The 21892-nt window shown below is 28.9% G+C and overlaps 4 protein-coding genes across 18 annotated transcripts in view; 1 reads left to right on the top strand and 3 right to left on the bottom strand.

Moving 5' to 3' along the window:
• Positions 1–228: 228 nt before the first annotated feature.
• Lqf (epsin homolog lqf) lies at positions 229–11202 on the bottom strand. 14 transcript variants are annotated; one of them, XM_083056745.1, is made up of 16 exons: positions 11047–11202; positions 9239–9289; positions 8035–8146; positions 6501–6593; positions 6068–6326; positions 5678–5877; positions 5540–5591; positions 5169–5331; positions 4932–5061; positions 4810–4842; positions 4605–4692; positions 4169–4299; positions 3793–4078; positions 3531–3707; positions 3262–3282; positions 229–2649 (listed from the first exon to the last, which is right to left on the bottom strand). In XM_083056745.1, exons 3-15 carry the CDS (start codon positions 8047–8049, stop codon positions 3266–3268), a joined length of 1644 nt encoding a protein of 547 aa, XP_082912871.1. In that variant the 5' UTR covers positions 8050–8146; positions 9239–9289; positions 11047–11202; the 3' UTR covers positions 229–2649; positions 3262–3265. The 14 variants fall into 14 exon arrangements, with proteins under 14 accessions (XP_082912871.1, XP_082912801.1, XP_082912824.1 ...); XM_083056675.1 differs by lacking the exon at positions 3262–3282; XM_083056698.1 differs by lacking the exon at positions 3262–3282 and having other exon boundaries at positions 4169–4296.
• Positions 11203–12020: 818 nt separating this feature from the next.
• Cdc50 (cell cycle control protein 50A) lies at positions 12021–16167 on the bottom strand. 2 transcript variants are annotated; one of them, XM_083056765.1, is made up of 5 exons: positions 15953–16167; positions 14822–15658; positions 14496–14661; positions 14040–14096; positions 12021–13094 (listed from the first exon to the last, which is right to left on the bottom strand). In XM_083056765.1, the coding sequence occupies exons 1-4, from the start codon at positions 16002–16004 to the stop codon at positions 14084–14086; spliced, it is 1068 nt and encodes a 355-aa protein (XP_082912891.1). In that variant the 5' UTR covers positions 16005–16167; the 3' UTR covers positions 12021–13094; positions 14040–14083. The 2 variants fall into 2 exon arrangements, with proteins under 2 accessions (XP_082912891.1, XP_082912882.1); XM_083056756.1 differs by lacking the exon at positions 14040–14096.
• Positions 16168–16405: 238 nt separating this feature from the next.
• Swt1 (Swt1 RNA endoribonuclease) lies at positions 16406–21162 on the top strand. Its single transcript, XM_083056627.1, has 13 exons — positions 16406–16922; positions 17032–17707; positions 17795–17962; positions 18059–18306; positions 18547–18792; positions 18886–19107; positions 19195–19425; positions 19523–19718; positions 19787–19905; positions 19986–20143; positions 20261–20401; positions 20517–20741; positions 20910–21162. The coding sequence occupies exons 1-12, from the start codon at positions 16791–16793 to the stop codon at positions 20737–20739; spliced, it is 2760 nt and encodes a 919-aa protein (XP_082912753.1). The 5' UTR covers positions 16406–16790; the 3' UTR covers positions 20740–20741; positions 20910–21162.
• Positions 21163–21313: 151 nt separating this feature from the next.
• The window catches only part of Phyhd1 (Phytanoyl-CoA dioxygenase domain containing 1), a 184068-nt gene continuing 183489 nt past the window's right edge, over positions 21314–21892 (bottom strand). The window contains exon 8 of the mRNA XM_083032136.1: positions 21314–21792. Coding sequence (XP_082888262.1) covers positions 21374–21792 — 419 coding nt within the window. The 3' untranslated portion in view covers positions 21314–21373. The remainder of the gene's footprint in view (positions 21793–21892) is intronic.

The following is a 21892-nucleotide window of genomic DNA, read 5'->3' as shown; positions in this document are numbered from 1 at the left end:
TTAATAAGAATATTGTAATGTTCTTTCCCCATTTCATTACAGAATACTTTTAATACTTTTGTTTAAATATATAGATTCCAACTAATGTAAGTATAAATTCGTATATACATATTTCCTTCTGTGAAAAAAAAATTCCGAGGAATTTTAAATATTTAATTTAGAGAAGAGAAAACTTAAAAATTTTTATATTTATTTGTATAATATTAATAAGTATATCATATAATCTACTAAAATATATAATATTTATTTATATAAATGTTCTTTGAATTTTTCTGCTATTACATCTTAGCTCTAAAAGCTAACCAAATATATTCCACTGTTCGCACAGAAATGAAGTTGTGTATATATTATGATTTATATATTTATTAGCAAAAAAAGATATAAATTATATAAACAAAATTATATAATCGAAAAATACAGGATGCTGTGAACATCTTTATGTTCAACAGGCACAATGGCTAATAGATTTATTTTCAAATTATTAAAAATAATGATTGTATATAATCAAATTTTCAGTCGTTATTGTGTATATATCATACATTTTAACTTCATATTCTGGCGAACATCTGGATAAATATATATTAAATATACAGTTTCACTCATATAAGCAAGTATATTAAAATTGCATAATGCCAACAGAAATTATAGATTTAACGATAAATAATACATTGGAATTATTTTCTTGACATTTACTTAGAACAGTTTGAATCGTGCAACTTGATTTACTTGCATAGAGATAAGCGAATATAGTCCCCTTTTGTCAATGTTGTATAATTTGAAAAAGTTTTTCTATAAAACTAGAATGCTGTTTTTTTTTCTTTTTTTAAAGAAAAAGATGCTGAAATTATACAAAAATTCAATGATTTTATTTGAAAAAAATTTTGCCAGTAATGTTTATTTACTCATAAATGGATATATTTATGAGAAACAAATACTCTATATAATCAAAGTATAATCTATAATAGAAGAGTACCAGTGATATAACTGCAAATAGCAAATTTAAAAAAAGGGAATAGTTCAACCAATTTTTCTGCAAAATGTAAAACCCAAGAACAATATTGAGAAGACACAACTTTTAAATATTAAAAATTGTCTATATATCTATTAAAAGCATTACAAACATTTGACAAATAGGGAACGATATGCTGTGTAATATTATGTACATTTCCTATATAAATCAAGATACATCTATAACTTGTCTTATACATAAAGAAAGATTCATATTTTCGAGTCATTCGTATTTAAAAAAAACATGATAGCAAATAGGCAAGAATGTCTTGTAAATTTGTTATAAATTTATCTTACAAATGATTTCATTTTTAAATAACTTTAGATGTTGATGCAAACAGTTTGCATCAACTGTTTGCAAATAACTTTAGATTAGAAATAACGCAATTATTTTACAATTTAGATATCAATGATTCTCGAATAGACACACTTATTATCGTATTATCGTTTTTTTTTAAATTTGATTCTTTAGCTATGCCAAATCTGCACAAAATATGCTTTACGATCGATTAAAATTCAGAATCGATAGATAATAAAAATAAATACAGATTATTCCCTTAGTACTCGTGTCGTTAATGTGAATGCTACTTTCATGGTTGCATTTTCATTTAAAAGTGTCTTGGTGTGTCATAGGTCGCAGTAAGTCATTCGTAAAAATGATTGACTATACAGTATATGATTGATTATGTAAGAAATTTTTAATACATTTTGCAACATACTAGCTGCCTTTTGAATTATGAATTCCTTTTTTTAGAAAGCAAGCCACGACATTGAATTTTTTTATAGATCATAATCGACACATTTTAAGCGTATAATGGTGAACGGAATTATGTTCGATATATAGTGCTTTTGCAAATCACGATTACAGTCTCACGATCTCGTTTTTTTTTGTTACTATAGAAAACGTGTGTACAAATATAAAACGCATAAACTGATCTCAACGCCAGCATTATGTTACATTCTTTCCTCAGCAGCAAAAGTTATTGCTGACCAATCTTTCTCTGAATCAATTCATACATAGAAAATATAGATATTATATAGAGAAAGGAGTGTATATATAAAATCCAGTCGTACCTTGGGATCGCTTAAGCGTTTTGAGTTAAAACATGATTTATATGTTATATTCTTCTTAATCACCCAATTGTCTTAATTACGCGTATGCCACACTCTACTAGTTAGTGTTGTTTAGGTGATTATTTCACGATAAACTTTAAAAAGCATAGTACATGCAAAAAGAAAAAAAAAGAAAAAGAAAAAACTCGTACAACGAGTATAAGTGTGTATTGCAATCCATCGAAAAGTAATGCTTTAAACTATCGATAAAATATTCATTGATGAGGATGTCTTCTCCGTCTCACATCGATTTTATTCGCGTCTTCCCATAATTGCTATAATTAAAATCGTGTTTTACCGTTGTAACCGAAATCTATATACCGTATAGAGTTACGTGTAGAACTGCAAACCACGTCTCGTAAATCGCAATAACTATGAAGTTTTCGATTTATCGATCAGGCTACGAGAGGAACGGATTAGCCACAGAAGTTGTATTCGCTGTCCATGGATCCTGTCGAATCTGATTGATTGAAGGACGGGGTGGTGGAGTCACAGTTGCAAACGGATTTGCTGCGTATGACATAGTTGCTGCAAATACATTAATGTTCATTTATTAGTGCACACTAATATATGATGTTCATTATAAAAATTTGTTCTCAGGCATTTTCTCTTTTATATATTCAAGATTTTTGTATCAATATCTTAAAAATAAAAATAAAAAATGTGTTATTTTGTAATGTAAAAGTATGTAAAAAGAAACGAATTATATATAAAGTATAAAATTTATTTCTTGCTTTCCATTGTCTTGATATTGGTTATTCAATTGGTTATTATTAATTCTAGATATTGATATAGATCTTTCAATCTCTGAGTTTACTTTACATCTTTACAATATTATTATATTAGTAAAAAAGTATATATTTTAATATTTATTCTGTTAACAAATACATCTTATAAAAAAAAGAAAAATATAATTGCGAAAAATAAGAATATATCTAAAAAGAACTAAATCTATCTGCAAAGAAAAGTAATTTTATTTTATTAGAATATTATAAAATATTATATTCAAAGAGAAGGATTCAAATTACAGTACACTCTCTTAATTAAAAAATATAATAGAACTGGAACATATAAAATAAATCATATTATATATCAAATCATGCAATCATGCCACATTTTTAATCTGTTATTGATACTCACAAACTTATTTCCAATGAAATGCTATTTGCAGACATAGGATATGTTACAGAATAAAATATATTTCTCGTGAGAGAAAAATATTATATCATATTATATCGTTTTATGAATATTATTTTAATTAGAGTTTAATGGAATGTGTAATATTAAAAAATATATATGTCTTTTTTAGACTAATAGATATGAATCCTGAATCTTGATTCTGAATACTGAACTTTTCTTTCTTAATATTTGTAAGGTTTTATTTATACGAAATGCGAATAAGAACTTACCTGCAGGCGTAGGAGCCGTAGGCTTAATTGTCGAAGCGCTGACAAGGTTATCCAAATTAACGAGTGCCGAATTCTCCCCTAAAAAGGATTGTGGTGTCTTCTTTACAGCACCAGTACTAGCAGAAAGATTCTCAGCTATGCTTCCCAGATCAAAAGGGTCTCCCGATGCTGTACCACCTATTTTAAAATTATATAATATTTTAATAGAGAATTAACACATTTATTTATTATAAAAGTTTGCACGATTTAATAGTTCAAGTACCATTGTTAACCGTCTGTGGACTGGCTCCGAGTTTTCCCCTGTTGGTGATCACATCGAATTCGTCTAAATCGCTAAGTGGACTCGTCGCGGCAGCATTACCATTGTTTTGAGTGGAAAAATTATTAAAGCCTAATCCTGTGCCGTTAAAACCGTTAGTAGTAGTACCCGAAGACACCGGCGGCAAATTGAATCCTATATTCTGAGGCGACTGCGCGGCAAAGCCAATATTTTGTGTCAAGGTTGAATTGTTGAAAGATGGCGACGAGGATGTTATGTCTTGAGTTGCCTATAATGAAACATTTTTTTTACAAATCAATGAGTCTATGAATCTATTCGCATAACTCGTGGAATTCGTCGGAGAATAAATCTATATCACCTGCGCTTTGTTTGTCTCAGATTCAGTAGTAGCAGTAGACGGTACTGGTGACCAAGGATCATTTGTACGAGGAGGAGACACGACCGTAGCAGGAGACGGAGCAGGTGCACGCCATGGATCGATAGTAGCTGCTAAAATTAAAGGTAATAATTTGATTAATCGATTATTCATAAAATTATTTATTAGATATCGAAAACATAGAGTAAATATAATTTCAATAAAAATTTAAATACAACTACTAAATCGTGAAAAACAGCGAAAAAATTGTAACTTTATTTATACCTGAAGATCCTGAGATCATTATCCGAAATCATTAAAGATGTAAGAACATGCAAAAAGAATATATAAATACGAAAATTAAATAACAGTTAAATTAAAAGTTTAATTACATTTAATTATACAAAAGAATATACTTTGCTGGAATAATGAAACTCACTTGGTCGTTGTGGAGGAACGGGCGTCCACGGGTCTACCGCAGGTGACGTGGTACTTGTTGTCGGAACACTCCATGGATCGCTCTGCGGCTGTATAAAACAAAAATATTATTATTACTATTCAATTATTCTGCAAATTATTCTAAGCTATCATTTCGTCATCTGTACGCTGCTTTAAATGTCCTCTAACATTTATCAAGGACATACCTTATGCTCATAAAACTCAGATAAATCCAAAGACTGCGGTGCGTCATGCAAAAATGATCTCGTGTTATCATGCAAAGTGCAATCGTTTAATTTTAAGCTTGACTGAAATAATTAGTACATACCTGTGGTCTAGGTGGTGGTGCTGTTATCGGAACACCCCAAGGATCAGTTTGTACTGAAGAGCCACTCGCTTCTCCTAGATTTACGTCGAGTAAGTCAAGCATATGACTTTGCTTCTCAGTTTGCGGAGTTCTGAAATTCATATACATGATATTGATACATAAATGCAAAATCGATCATTCTTTAGAATCGAATTATTAGATATTGTACTGGAAATTTTGATATGTATGATTACTTACTTAAAATCTTGCTGGCTCTGACTGAGAGCTAACTGCAATCTGACATCGTCACTGCGTCTTCTTTGCTCCTCTTGCTCCGCTTCTTCTCTAGACATAGCCAAGGCTAGTTGTAGTTGCAACTCTTCTTCGCCTACCGTTTGTGGTCTTGCGGCTTCCAGTTCCGCTAAAAGATAAATTTATTGTATTAATTCTTTCATAAAATAATATAATAGTATTTTTGTTCGTATAAAAAGTGGGTACCACCAAGATATGTGAGAAACTAAGTCAGATACGTAAGAAATCTTGTCAATAATAATCTTCTCTCTCGTAGTAATCTTAATTTTGAAGATATAATAAAAATATTAATATTCATATAATAAAAAGAAATTTACTTGCACGTCTAGTCGATAATTCGGATAAATGACAAGGCTCCCAATCTTGAAACTGGAACAAAATAATAATGCATTAATTATAGATTAAAATTTTAGATGGTTAATCAATAACATTCTTATAGATAATATATTGCTTACGTCACTGCTAACAGGTGACATGGTGTCCAAGCCATCACTTCCAAAGCCACTAACTGATTGTGCAAACCTCTCCTTTGCTTTCAATGCTCTAGCTCGCTCATTTCTCAATCTCTCGTCATCTTTTAATAAGGCCACTAATTGTTTTGCTTTTTCCCTCACGTTAATTCCTTGATCTTTATGCCCATCCATGTATTGAAAATCTGTGCAAGAGTAATTGGACTATGGTTAGAAAAATGTATTTTTAAAACAATGTTATTCTAATTATTTTGTTTGTGTCTACAAATTTTTAATGTTTCAATAATGTGCAATCAAATATGTGAAAACACTTAATAATTATATATGAAAACGCTTAATATTTTATATATTACAAAATAAGATTCCAATTATTACCTTTTAACGTTTGGATGGCAAAAATATTCTCTTTGCATTGTTGCGCTACCTTTTCACTTCCTGTCTTAATAAGATATTCTAAGAGAACTAGGGCTTTGTATACGTGTCGCCAGTTTTTCCCATGATCATTTAATCTTTTCCATAGCATTTGCATAATTTCCGTAAATGCTACAACATTGTATGTTAAGTCGGCAATTTCTGCCATAAGTGTACTACTTGGACCCCATGGATCATTGCTGGTAGCTTTCCGTACAGCTTTCTATAGGTAACAATAACGATTATCAATCATTTTTGTGTAATAACTAAAATTTTTATATATTCAGATTAACTTATTTTTTTCTTAATTTTAAATAGTTATTTTTAAAAGTTTCGTTATTATCTTTACATATTAATAATGAAAAAAATCGAATAATATAAAAAACCTATTAATTACCTGAGCATTGCTGTAATTATGGGCAAGATTCATAATATCTCGCCTAATACCTGCTAGATTCACCTGCATAACGTCTTGACCTTGTCTTCTCATCTAAAATATTATCGCTATATGTTACTCAATTAAGTAGTATTATGTATCTCACTTCCAGAAACCCATATTTATTATCATACTCAAATGCAAAAATACAATGCAATATGTTATATCAGACATTTAATGCATAAGTAAAGTTTTTTATGAAATTTATGTAATATATAGATGTTTTCTCATGTGGTTTCTCTAAATCTATCAAATATCTAATACATTTCTAATGTAAATATAATTTTTATATAACAATAGCTGATACACAAGAATCAATTATGATGCAAATAATATTTGATAATAAATATGGGTATTTTGCTTATATAAAAGCCATGCAACTATAATGCATTAATTCATACATTACAAAATTAGTAATATATGTATATATATTAAAACCAATTTTTTTTTAGTAAAATACATTTGGATATAAATCAATTAACAACAGGATGTGTTTGGAACTTAAAACCAAGCATGCAAATTAAATTACTTGTTAAACAAAACAAAAAATTGAAAAGAATGTACAACTTGCAGAAAAATGATTATCATATATATGATACATTTTCAAAAAAAAGATAACTAATATAAAAAAATAATAAATACGACTGTGTATGCATTTATGCTATGTTTGTATAATCATTATTTTACAATTAATTAATACAAAATAATTATATATCGAATTAGATATAAAAGTATAAAAAAAGGACATTTTAATAAAATAATTCCATCATTAAGTAAAGGAAAAAAAAATATGCACGCAAAGCATTTTTAATTATAAATATCATATTTTTACTTTAAAATCCACACACTTTTTAATATACAATTCGCTTCATAAATTTTCCAATAATAAGTATTTAAAAATGTATGCTTACGTACTTGGTATAAAAATATAAAAAGTTGTCGAGCGTGTTTTGAGATCAAAGAAAATCTATCTATATTATTTCTTTGAATCTATATATATATATTATTTCATAAGTTTTGAGATGTGCCTATATATAATTTAATAAATATCTAGCTCTTGTCTTTTTATATAAGTGTCATTACAGGGTTATATCGAATATAGTGGCAAGATGTGAAAATAAAAATTGAGCCTAAATAATTATATAACAATACTAAATGCAATACTGATTTGCATAATGTTCATTTGTCATTATCAGTTTCACTATCTATCATTATGACATTATTCTGCTGGTAAATGCTGTAAATTGAGGTATAGGTGTGCCATATACATATAACAAAAAGACTGATAAATTAAAATAACTTGAATATATATCACATAACACATATATAACAAAAATTTTTCTAATAAAAAATAATAAATTATTTTCACAGAGAGATTGACAGATATTATTTACTGAAACACAGATCTTCTCTAATAATATGCTTTAACATCGAATTTCACGTTGTTAAGTGCAATTAATTCATCAATTGCGAATATTGTGAACACTAAATTTACCTTCTGCATTGCCATTCTTGACTAATGAAATATCGCTGGTGTTGCTGACGAAGAGACTTGCCCAGAAATATAGAAAACTTCCAAATACTCCGAATCACAATAAAAGCCTAAACTATCAGATGACACCAGTAAATAAGTATTGGAAATTTGATGTACATTTACCATATCTTAACATATGACACATCATTTTGCATATGAATGATAATGACACATTAATTTGTTAAATACTAGTATTATGCAAATAAATATTACATGAAATTTTATAAGGGAGAGCTAATAAATTTTTAAATAAATTCTAAAATTATAAATGTGTATAATAAAAGTAATAGTGATGCAAGTATATAAATATATATATACTTGCAAATCGCTAATATGAGAGAAGTGGTTATAAATATAGCAATTACAATAGCTATCAAAATAAGAAAGAAATTTCTATTCTGTTTCTAAAATAGGCACAACTCATATGTTTTTTAAACATGTTTTTCTTATACGTCATAAAATTAATTGGTATTAAAACAAGGTATTTTATATATATATATATATATATATATATATAAAATACCTTGTTTTAATAATATATAGTTTACACTTTTTTTTTACTAAAAAAAATAAATATAATTTTAGCCTCATACATACATAATATACATACACTTACATAGCTAAATATTGATTTACAACATATACATTGGCTGCTAATAAGGCCTTTATAAAATGTCACCATTTATGAAATGTATCATTTTACAAGACCAAGAATATTCTATAAAAAAGTACTTTTATAGTAATTTAATAACTTGGTGTTTTTAAAAAACAATATCAATTTTGTGCCTTAATCTTTTCAAAGACGAGTAAAGTTATGCTTCTTTATTATACTCGTTATTTTTTTCTAATATATATTAAAAATTAAATTAATATATCAAATTAATATATCAATATGCTAGGTAATAAACAATTCATTATATGTACATAGAAAAAAAATATGACATTATATTCAATTTGAAAATCTGACATCTCATTAAATTTTGTTTATTACATTCTTTAAAAATGATGTTCTTGACAAGCAAAGCATTAAATTGAAAAGTAAACTCGAATTTAGCCTTTTAAAAAATTGTTAATCTACTCAGGGAAAAATAAAACCTATTCTGTCAAGCTACCTTATTTGCAAATGATATAAAACATGCGAAAAACTTTGTAAAAAAATACTTACATTGATGGAGATAAAGATGTACACCTTCCTTTAACAAATTGTACTGCTCTTCTGGAAAAAAAAAAGATTATTATTATCTGTAACATGGTTGTGTTATTGTGTTCGTTGCTTATCTTATCGTAGCAGTCCTAACATAGGTAATGTTTTATTTTTCATCTGAGCAATGTGATTATCAGTGTGTGTGTTTGTATACACATAATTATTAATATATGAGAAACTGATAGGGGAATTTTATGATGTCTAAGGACCAAATTAGCAGATTTTATTGTAATTTTTAGGATATTTAAGAATAAGATTTTGATATTATGTGTTTCTCTAAAAGATTATCAATAATATTTATCACGTTTATACATCAATAAATGATATCTCAATGTTATTTAAATATACTTGAAATCTATAATGACAGGATATATGCTGCAAAACATAGCAATAATGTTTTTCCTCCTGCTGAGCATGACTATGCAAATATTACTACTCAGAATCGTTTAGTGAAGTGGAAAGTGAAGAGCATAAATTGCACAACACAAAAAAGAAGCGTTACATTAAACTATACAATAATCTGTGGAATCCTTTATAAGGTTTCCTTCCATCGTGTTAATAGCATTATACATTGACCATGAAAGTATTGATCATTGTCCTCTCTGCCCTTTTGTATCATCTAATTTTTTATTTAACATGTACCAGTTTGCGTATTAATGTTATATATTAAAATAGAAATGTTATACTACAATAGAATAATAAGTAGTAAACAGCCTTTTCGAGCAGAAGGAGAGAGTACGATTAATGCTCCAAAAATGTTGCAAATATAAAGTGTTTATATTTCCAAGTGAATTAAAAAAAAAAGTCATATTTGTGCGTCTCTCTAAAATCCATAGTCAGAAAACTTTAATTCAACTCGCATTTAATTAAAAAAACAATTGTAAATAAACGGCGTCATATGAAATCGTGGCACGATTAAAGAGTATAGTGACGGCGATGGAACGGCAGGAAATATACATACATACACACACACACACACATGAGAGCAGGAAATTATTGCTATTGTACAATTACTACTAAATATATTTAAAGGTCGATTCTAGCGAGTCGCGAAGCGTGAATTCTTTTCACCTATATAGACTCTCTCACCGAGGCAAAAGGAAATCGCGGTTGAACGTTCTCCACGCGTCGAGGTAGTCGGATTTTGACTCGCGCACATACACAGGCAGTCGAGGAGAAACGTCAGCGGGGAGGAGAGCAACACGCTGGCGAGAAACGCATGGACGAATGCATTCCCCGTTGTTTAAAGAGCAACCTCGCGTCTCTCGCTTATTCACTCGGCCAGCCGTGACTTAGCCGAGGAAAAGAGAAAGAGAGAGGAAGGACGAGTGGAGCGTGACGCGCGTATATACACTATCTATCTAATCATCGATCCCTGGAGGGATCCTCGTGCGCGAGCTAGACACGCAAGTATAGATATACGTGGTATGACACTCGACGTTAATTTCGCCAAGTATATCGCGCCTCAAGTCGCTCCGATTTCGGGGCAGATGAGACGGGCGCGGTCGACGCGGAACACCCTCGTCCAACTGTCCTCCTTGTTGCTCGCGTCCACGGGTTAGGTCTCCCTCGAGAGAGGATGAATAACGGTGGAAGCGGCGCGTGAACGGAAAACGTCACCGCGTGAGATTCCTCCCGTTTTGCCTCCGCTCCGTATCTCGTCTCGCGTTCGACCCTGACGATGACGATGACGATGACGAGGACGACGATGATGATGATGATGACGATGACGCTGAAAAGAAGGACGAAGACGATATCTTTGTACTCACCTTGCGTGAGAAAGCACTCGAAAATTTGGAGATGCGGAACCTTCGGGCCGAACGGGAAGAGAGACGAAATAATATAAGACACTTATGACAAGTCCATTCACAGGCACTGACGAATTACTATAGTTGCGAGGCAAGATGGCGCTCGAAAATTATTTCCGCTTCGCTCCGCTCGTCGCGCTCGCAAGCGATATTCTATATGTATTTCCTCTCTCATTCGTTATTTAATATAATAAATAATAAGAAATTATTAATTCTACTAATAAATGCTATTACGAGAAGAGATACAAGTATGTATAATAATAATCCCCCATTTTCTTGTCACAGCTACGACCTTTTCTTTATAAAATTTTCAAAAAACGCGCGTATTTGAAATTTCATAATTTTTAATATTATATATTAATTAAAACTTGTGCTAATGTACAATCAATCATCATAAACATTTTTATAATGTATACAAATTTTTATCATTTCCTTATTTAAAAATGAAAGAATCGTACATTAATTATTCTTTTTATTTATTATTTATACATTTAGTCGACTAGATTGATTTTACAAATATTCTATTTATACTGCAATTTTTTATGCCATTACAAAGTAATTATAGAGTTATATGATATACCTTCTAACTTCAATTAGATGCCATATAATATACATATACATATAGTACGTGGTCGTAGCACAGTTTTAGTTAAGGCACAGTAAACCAAATTGCATTTAATATACAATTCTGAGAACGGTACTATTTCTGTAGAGAAGTTTAACTTATTGAATATTTTATATCAATATACATATAGAATATGAAAGTATTCAAATATTTTTACTCAATTTAAAAATGCATCAATATTTGAATACATTTATAAATCACGCATAAATATATGATATCAAAATGTTATAATTAATTAATTAATTTATATTATCGTCTGATTAATTATAAATTTAAATAGTAGCTATTTTTACTAATAACAAATAATAAGTATTTTGCACAAAGAAAGACATACTCTTATTACTGAAAACATATGTACATAATAACACTTTTTATAATACCAGAAATAATGTATGGAAATGCAATATTCCATTTTTCCTATATATATCTAATATTTTTAAAACATTTAAAGACTACAAAAATGCATAATAAATATTAATTTCCAAGTAACAGCATTAATAATCTTGTTCATGCGCAATACAACAGTTTGAAGAAACTTTTGTTTGTGCGTTTTGAAGATATTAATTTTTTTTTGACATTATACATATTAGAGTTATCCTCATATTTATATGCATCAAAGTTAAGCAAATAAAATTTTACCAAAAAAATGTAAAACTGTTTTATTGTATGAAACTATTCACACAAGTAAATGTTTATTATACATTCAATTTCTATATCTTTATATGTATATATTCAAGATTTAAAGTAAAGATATTCTAATTAACTTTATATCAATCCAAATGTAGAACAAATAAACATGCATAACAAATGCACCAAAATGCATTTTTTTAAGAGTATCTTACAACAAGTTTACTATCTCACAAGTGAAATAATATAAATATTTTGTATCAGTATGAGTATAATACTTCTATTAATTTTGTAGTGTCTCGTAATAGGATTTAACTCAATTAAATATCAACAGTAATTATGGATAATTGATTGTCAATTAAGCTTCAAATATTTTTAACTGAGCTTGATGATTTGAAATTTTTGCAACTTATATATAATTCCAAGAATATATTATATAATACAATTACAAATATCCTATTATGTGCTACACACATTATATAACAATACTAAAACTCAATTAAAGTTTTAAAAGATAAACTATCTTTTTAATAAATAAGAAATTTTTTGTTGGTTGCTTTATACCGTATTCATCCGTATCGTTTATGACAATTAAACGAAAATAACTGTAGTTGAATGGAAAAATTCGCACGTCTTAAAGCAACATGCTATAGCCAATAATTGATCCATATTGATAAAGTTATGCTTATTTCGTAAGTAGAGGGATCATTCCTAATGATATTCCGTAGTTGGAGTCACATTGATCATGTCGGTGGTACTAAAAAAACAGAAATATATATATATATATATATATATATATATATATATATAAGATAAATGCAAACAAAAATGTTTACGCTATTTTGTTCTGGGTAATAAAATAAAATCTGTAATTATTAAAGCATAAGAGAAATTGAAATGTTTTTAAATGCAACAATATATGTAAATAAGGGCTTTATATATATATATATATATATTGTAAAAATTTAAATTTAAACATTTTTCTTTAAGACATGCTACATGCTTTTTATTATACTTATTCATATTTTATGATAAATATAAATTATATTATAATTTTGTGCCATAGAGAGACAAGCATTATTTATTCCCTAATCTGATTTTTTAAAATATACACGCATACATAATTACACACACACACACACACAATACATACATACATACATACATATAATGTACATATATATAAAAAGCAAGAACAACACAAGCATATTAAAATCGAGCGTTTTAAAAACAGATTGTTTTAATTTATCTATTAACTTCACATATATCTTCTATAAAAAAAAAAAGATAGTTTATATAGATATTTTTACTTTCAGACAATTATATTATAATTATTAATTAAGAATCTCTTTTGTTCTCTTAGTAATTAATCATGTAATTATATAATTAATAAAATCAAGATCGTAAAATTACACAGCAGCTCTGTAAATCTTATTCTTCTGATGTATGCAGAAAAATTTATATACATCCTAGCAAAGCATACAATACACATAAATATGACTAATCGAGCTAATTATTACTGTGATTCTTGTTTGTATTATTATTAAAATACTTATTTCTTAGTACATACTCTGAGCATTAAATATTATTGTAAATTATAAATGACAAAACATTGCTTGATTAGTCATATTTCATCATACAAGGCAACATTTTACACATCAATTACAGAGAATAGACAGAACACAATATCACAAACACTTACAAGAACATACATGGTGCCCTAAGTATACTTTCTTGTAGTCGTCTTTACATTAGTTTGCTGTATAACATATATCAGGTTATATTATAAACTCGTGTTATAAAAAAAAAATATCGAAATATCTCTTTCAATCAAATTTAAAAGATTGCTTATTATTTTTAAAGTCATAAGAATGCATATTAAATCACAAGATGATGTATTGATACTTAAGATTAATACACATTTATGCATTTTCACAAGTTTTACAGTTACACAAAGTACACATGTGAACATTAAGATATTAACATATATTTTGCTTTTATATATTACTTTCTATTTGAGTAATTAATTGTTCTTTTGCATCGAAGATGTTATTAAACAGAAAATGTTTTTATATATATAATAATTTTATATATTTATTATTGTTTGTAGACAGATAAGACTGAAAGACATTATATAGTATATAAATGTGATTGTTACCTCTTAGAACATTTAATATGTATAATGAGCAATGCTATGCCGAGCACTAAGCACAAACTTCCCACAACAATGTAAGCAATACCAAGGAAAGGATTTTTTCCACCCAAAAGTGAAGTTGTGCTTAAAATCATCTTTTTCTTTCCATGGAAAGCAGATACTGAAAATGCTGGAAAAATTGTTTAAATATATTATTTAATTTCTCTTAAAACTAATAATAAAAAAGAAAAGAAAATATCACATAAAAAAAACGTATCAAGTTTCACAATGTATCAATTCTTCAACTTATAGTTATTGATCATTTTTAAATTTGCTTAAATTATACTTACAGTATTTGACTTTAAGAATGTAATTTCCTGCAAGTAGACCACCGATGAAGCCATCTTTGATATGATCAACTCTACGGTAGAGTTTTCTGAAAGTGGGTAATGCAGCAGTTCTCATCCATACAATTAAATCCTCATTTTGGAATCCATTATTATTTTCATCTTCAGCATCCAATTCATAAATGTGTTTGGTCCAGTTCTTAGGCTTTGCAAAGTCCTTAAATGCTTTTTTCAAATCTCCTTCAGGATTTCTAAATTTGATATTTTTATCAGACGGCCAAGCTATACCAGTTTTTAATAATGGCACAGATTTATTATGTTTTATAGAATATAATGTGAGATTATCACTAAAAAGTGAATTTGCAATGGCCCCACATGGGGCAATAGGAATTTTAGTGTCGTTTGCTTCTTCATAGGCAAATGGTTCGCAGTCACTCGAGACTATGTCACTCAATTTTCCTAACAATTGATTGTCGTCTCGAGATTTTACATATCTACGATGATTCTGGTAGAAGTTTGTCAGGCCGTAATACATGTAAACTTTGCCAACAAAGTCTTCACGTAGTGTGAAATGTATTTCACATGTACAGTTACTGTGAGGATCTGCTGCAATTACATCCGCACATTGCATTACATTAGGCAGTCCATTACTTCCAGTAATATTGGTAGAGTTACAATCAGTATAATCTATAATATGTTCCTTGACTTCGTCAGAAAAGTAAAGTAGTCCTATACCGACTGGAATGAATGCGACTCCTATTACAAAAAACGTCGGTAGAACTGTGCCAGCTGTAAGAATTGGTTGCCAGGCTGGTAATCGTTGTTGTTTGAATGCGCTATCTGTATGGAATCAAATAAAAATTATATATACATATATGTATGTTGTATATGTGTGCGTGTAATATATGCATATTTTATATAAAAATAATCAAAATTCAAAACGATATAATTTTAGGAATATACAAAATTTTATATATATAAAAAACAATATAAAAAAATATATATAAAATATTAACATACATGTATAATACATAAAAAGAAAGAAGGAAATTCGTGCAAAAGCTTAATCGATAATCGTAAATCAAGATTTGCTAATTGTTGACAATTATCTTTGATGATCGCTGAAATACTTACCCGATGGTTTTTTCGACTTGGGTACCGCGTCGACTTCGCTTATGGATGTCATGATTTATCGATGGCGAGACAACTAATATTTGACAAGTCTCGATAACCTAGTACAACTGCTATCAACTGCCATTTGCAAAGAATGCAAAGTGACACATATACAATCAGTTATTGCGAAATCTGACGAGATCTATCTGTACTATCTGTAGAGACCATTTTCATGGATCGGACGAATAAAAGTTAACGCACAGTCACTGCGTTTGCGTCTGATCCTCTTTGATGTGAACCTCAACGGTGAACAGGCCTTTAGAATATCACGTGATATGATGCTTCTTACGTATCACGATTGTCATCTACCAAAGCTTTATCGACATATTTTTATTTTATCATGTAAATATAATTTGTAATTCCAAATTATTTATTAAAAATAAATTATTGAAAATATCGATAACTCTGAGCAATAAAATTAATTTTCATAGCTGTCATAGCTACATCGTTGGATGGAGTTTTTTTTTTTTGTAAGAATTCAATTGGAATCTTCAGTGACGTCATGCGATAGAAAAACATGTCCGTCTCCGTCTACCAGTGCGAACGTATCGTATTTACGAAGTTGAAAGTCGAATTCAATGACATATATATATACACAGTTTGACCTCGTATATTTTATATTTTCATCTGTCTGACTAATCATTACATCGTTTTGTTAACTGACGACGGACAATTATTTCCCGATCATTAACAGATCACGGACTAGACGAATAAACTCGAAAAAAGCAGAATAATAGCCAGTGTAATCCTGTGCGTGTTTCATCTTTACAAATTTATTAATACCTGATAGCTATTGAAAATGCTGAAACGAAAATTACCAAAGGATTGGATTACCGTCAATTCGAAAAGCCATCCGGATCGTATATACTATTTTAATATAAAAACAAATCAATCGACATGGATGGAGCCGATTGATAGTGAAACTAATAAGGTATTTTAGTTTGTATTATTATCTGCAACTTATATCTCTGATAAAATATATTAAATTTCTATTTATATATTCTATACTTATTGCAACATTTATTCTATGGACATTTCAGGTAAATAATAAAAGACACAAAACTCATGAAGAGACACAGACATCAAATAAAATATCTGAAGAAAATCTTGTGGTAGAAAAGACATCTAAACGACGATCAAATGATAAAATAATAGATAAAACATCTGAACAAAATCTTGTGGTAGAAAAGACATCTAAACGACGATCAAATGATAAAATAGACACTCCACAGATGAAAGCACTTCGAGAAAAAATGCTGCAAAGGTTCAATGCCAGAGATAAACCTCCTGTTTCATTGTCAAAAACATCAGCAAAGTTGGCAGAAAATAGATCAGTTTTTTCTTCAAAAAGAATATCAAGAGTAAATAAGAATGATGAATCAATATCTCTGGATAAAAATGCTAATAAAATAATAACACTTAAACCACAAATGTCTGTTCTTACAACATTTACGCCACAAATGTCTGTTCTTTATGAAAAAATTCAGCGGCGGAATTTATTAAATAAATCTAATTTAGATAAAAAATTAAAGATTAATACTAAGAGTAAACAGCAGGACTTAAATATCACGAGCCAGGTATTAATGAAAACACAAGAGAATCAAGCAAAGAGTACCAGACATCAAGAAACTGTGAACCGAAATAAAAATAATATTGAGCGACGTGAAAATAATAAAACGGAGAATGTTAAAAAATTGCATAGTCAAAATATTTCAAGTAAGTAATGCAATTATACATAATGTAGTTATATTTTTAAATATTGCATTTTATTATTATAAAATCTTAAATGAATTTTATGTTTAGGGAGAAGGCAACCAAAACCTTCACAAAGGAAAAATATCGCAAAAGAAAGGATGTGTATATTAAGAAAAAATTTGAGTTTAGATAAGGAGAAACTGAAAGAAATTGGATGTGCTATAATCAGCGAAAAAACTCCACAAAAGCTCAGCAAAAGTTTATCCAACTCTCGTAGTAAGCAGATAATTTTAGTTTATTTATATTTTTAAAATTTTTAAACATGTTTTTTCCTATGTTTTTCAATATTTTAAAATTGTTTTATTTTCACAGACAATAACAGCTTAAGATCGTCATGCGTATATAAAAATGTTCAGGTTCGACTTACGAGATTGCATAACAGAATTCTAAAGGATGCATTATATAAAAATAGTGTCACATCAAATGACAAATCACAGGGTCAACAAAATAAAGTTGTTGACAATATGACAAAAGAAAAATTAATAGAACAGGCAAAACAAGAAGTTTTGCATGAAGAAATGGATTGGGAACCAATGAAAGATGAAGACATCACACAAGAGGTATTACCAGTGTTAATTAAAACATTAATTGATTTGTGTATTACAGACAGAATTTACATAGATATAGCTGATTATTATAATTATGTATCTATCTCAGATGTTTTTATATTTCTTTATCTATCTTTTTAACTTATATAAATTAGGAATCTGTTGCGTGTGTGTTTATGTATTTTATATGTAAAAATATTAGAGGAGTTGAGGAAGATACAATTATTTGCATTTAATGTATTTTTTATATAGGTCGAAGTTGTTAGAACACAATTAAGCAGTAAAAATCACGTGGAGACAAATTATATATCAGAAAATACTGTAGAGTTAATAGAGCATAACGGAGCAGGAATGGAACCACAAGAGAAGAGTCCGTTGTATATTGTTGTGGATACAAATGTATTTCTCTCAAATCTTAACATTATTGAAGAAGCAAGAGATGCAACATTTAGGAATTATCCACGCCCTTTCATTGTAATTCCATGGACTGTGATACATGTAAGTATAAGATTGATATAATGAATACATTCTATTTTTTTCTCTTACATCTATGAAAGGTTTAATATATTACATTTTCAAATTTTATAATAGGAATTAGATTATATAAAGAATAATAAATCTACACATGAGTTATGGGTAAAAGCTAGGAAAGCTATATCCTTCATTCATGAACATTTTGCCTCTAAACATCCACGTATCATGGGCCAAACACGAGAACAGGCAGCAAAAAATAAAGATGACTTTTCTCTTACTTGCCCAGATGATGAGATCCTGCAATGTTGCTTACAAATTTATGAATTACAAAAATCTGTGGTAAGATATCATTTTCTCACATTATGCAATATACAAATTTAATCTCTTAATAAAGATACTGTATTCATTCTTACTTTTTGCACATAGGTTTTATTATCATACGACAAAAATCTCTGTAATAAAGCAATGATATATAATATATTGGCATTGGGGCGTAATGATCCTCTTGAGAAAATAGATTATTATAATGTGAATGATAAAGTTATAAATCATTTAACTGATAGTCCCATCGAAGAGTCTTTCTTTAATGATGAATTACATTTAACAGATGATATTTTTGAAGATACAAAAATGACTATGAAAGACTTTCTATCAACAGTATGTATATGTTATATATTGGATTTTTTTTAGTCGATTCACGATTATCAAACGTATATATATATGTGTATATATATATATTTTTTTTTTGTTACAGGTTATCATCAGACAAATGTCAGAAATTTATGGAGCAGCAGAATGGGAGTTATATGTCATTATAAAGCCACCTTGGACTATAGTAACTGTATTAAAGTGTGCTATAAAGCACTGGATCGCCGCAATAAATGAAGCGTTTCAAAGACGTGCTGAACACATTTTGAAGGAATTACTTAAAGCGTTTGAGCATTTACCAGGTATGTAACATATAACTTATAATAATGAAAAATGTATTACATTCCACAATGTTTGATGTTATTTCCAGTTGGTGGCAGAAAACTGGAAGATGTGGAACACATCTTAGAAAAGTGCAGCGATTTAGTACAAGCAGTTAATGCAGATAAACACAGTGAACTCATGGCCCAAACGTTTAATAAAATTACGGTAATACTTGATATTTGTATGAATATAATTTTATAATCAAAACAAATAAATTTAATAAATTTTGAAAATTTCATGTCTAGGAATTCAAGAAGAAATGCCATAGCCATATCATTAATATACAACAGAAAAAATTACACAACAAGATAGGCATTATAAAAGATGTTCAAGAACAAGAAAATAGGGCAGGAAAAGTATTCCAATGCTTCCAACATATTTACAATTACGCGCGTGACATATGGTAAGACTTCGTTTCAAAGCACATATTTTTTATCATGTTACATGTTTTTTTTTACAAAAAATGTATCATATCTAATAAGCAAATATTCTATATTATTTTTTGTATTTTTCATGGCAGTGGTACGGCATGTAGCAATGCAGGAATGGCGCATTCTTTTAACTTCAAGCCTGTAAATTTATCACTGTTACTTACACCTATAGAATATTTGCGACCAGAGATCTCGAAAAAGGTGGCCAATTTGACACAGAGTCTTAATAAGTAAGTTATCTCTAATAGTTAATCTCTATTGGATACTAATAGTATATTTTAACATTATAAACTTTCTCTGTATAATATATTACTCATATATTTATGTAATTTTTTTTGTAATTAGGATACTTCTGCAAGCTGAACAATCCAATATAAAATATCAAACATTACTTAGTTTGCAACAAAACTTGAACACATTTTTGACTGACACAGAGAGAATAACATTTGATGTGACACTTTTGGATATATATTATTGTATAACATTGAAAGAAGAGCCATTGAAAACTGGATTAAAGCAGCTACAAGATTTAACTACACATTTTTGTGCATTAGCTCTTCACACATAAATGTATGTATATTTTATATACATTAATTCTCTCGTTAATTTATGTTACGTGTAGAAGTATATAAATATTTACGAAAAAATATATGTATACATTTATTTTAATAAATAATACATTTCTTTTATTAAATGATATAATGACAATTAAGCATTGTCATAAAAAGTAGATGGTAGTGTTTTTAGAAGAATAAAGAGGATATTCGATAACACCAATGAAAGATATCGAAACTGTATTTTTGAGCAAGAGCATTGCGACAATCTGGCCGAAATCGGTCATGACTGAACTATGCATGTGAAGTGTGTCACTCCTTCGTCACATATTCAAATATAATTCCCAGTTCGAATATAAATTCATAATTCTACTTTCAGGAAGAAATTTACTGTACAAGCAAATTTCCTGAAGTATTAAAATTTTATACACACGACATTTTCATTGTTTCGATATTGATTATTTCTTGACACGATGTATAAATTAATATATAAAACAAAATTATTTCTTTGTTATCTTCTAAACTGTATATAGAATAATGTCATTTTTTTTTGTTCAGTGAGAAAAAGGAAATAAAAATTATAGATAATAAACATTATATACAATAATTTTTATGACGGACAATAATTTTTAAATAAAAGCAATACACCTAATTTCTATAGAGATTTGCAAAACCTCCAGAAGGTGGTTGAAGCCAATTCTCCTTTGAATAAGATACGTGTTTCGTCTCGATCACGTGAAACACATAAGCGTGTCTCGATGTTTCGCTCTTGTTGGGATAAGAAAAGTGTACTACTTGACCGTGAATAAGAATACAAGTTCCTTTGCGTACCGGAACAGGCCTGAAATTACTTAACGGATAGCAGGGCGCCGCTTTATCGTATATTAATAATTCTTGTGAATTTGCATCTTTGTTTTTTATATAACGCCTGTGCACTCCGCTTTGATGTGAACCCGGGGCGATCCATAGACATCCGTTTTCTTGCGTAGCATCTTCCAATGCGATCCAGAAAGCCACGAGTTTCACTGGCTCGGTATATAAATACGATGCATCCTGATGCATCATAACTGCAAGAAAATAAGAATCGTTATAAGCATTACGCGCCATGATTATTTCATATGATAATTTTGCTAATTACAGATATATATTAAATTATAGATTATCTTG

The sequence above is a fragment of the Prenolepis imparis genome, unplaced genomic scaffold, assembly GCF_030444845.1.
Source record: "Prenolepis imparis isolate NDT839.2.m4 unplaced genomic scaffold, iyPreImpa1.0 SCAF_2, whole genome shotgun sequence".
NCBI classification, from domain to species: domain Eukaryota; kingdom Metazoa; phylum Arthropoda; class Insecta; order Hymenoptera; family Formicidae; genus Prenolepis; species Prenolepis imparis.
The sequence above is the reverse complement of the archived record's forward strand: the minus strand, read 5'-3'. Positions and strand labels throughout refer to the sequence as shown.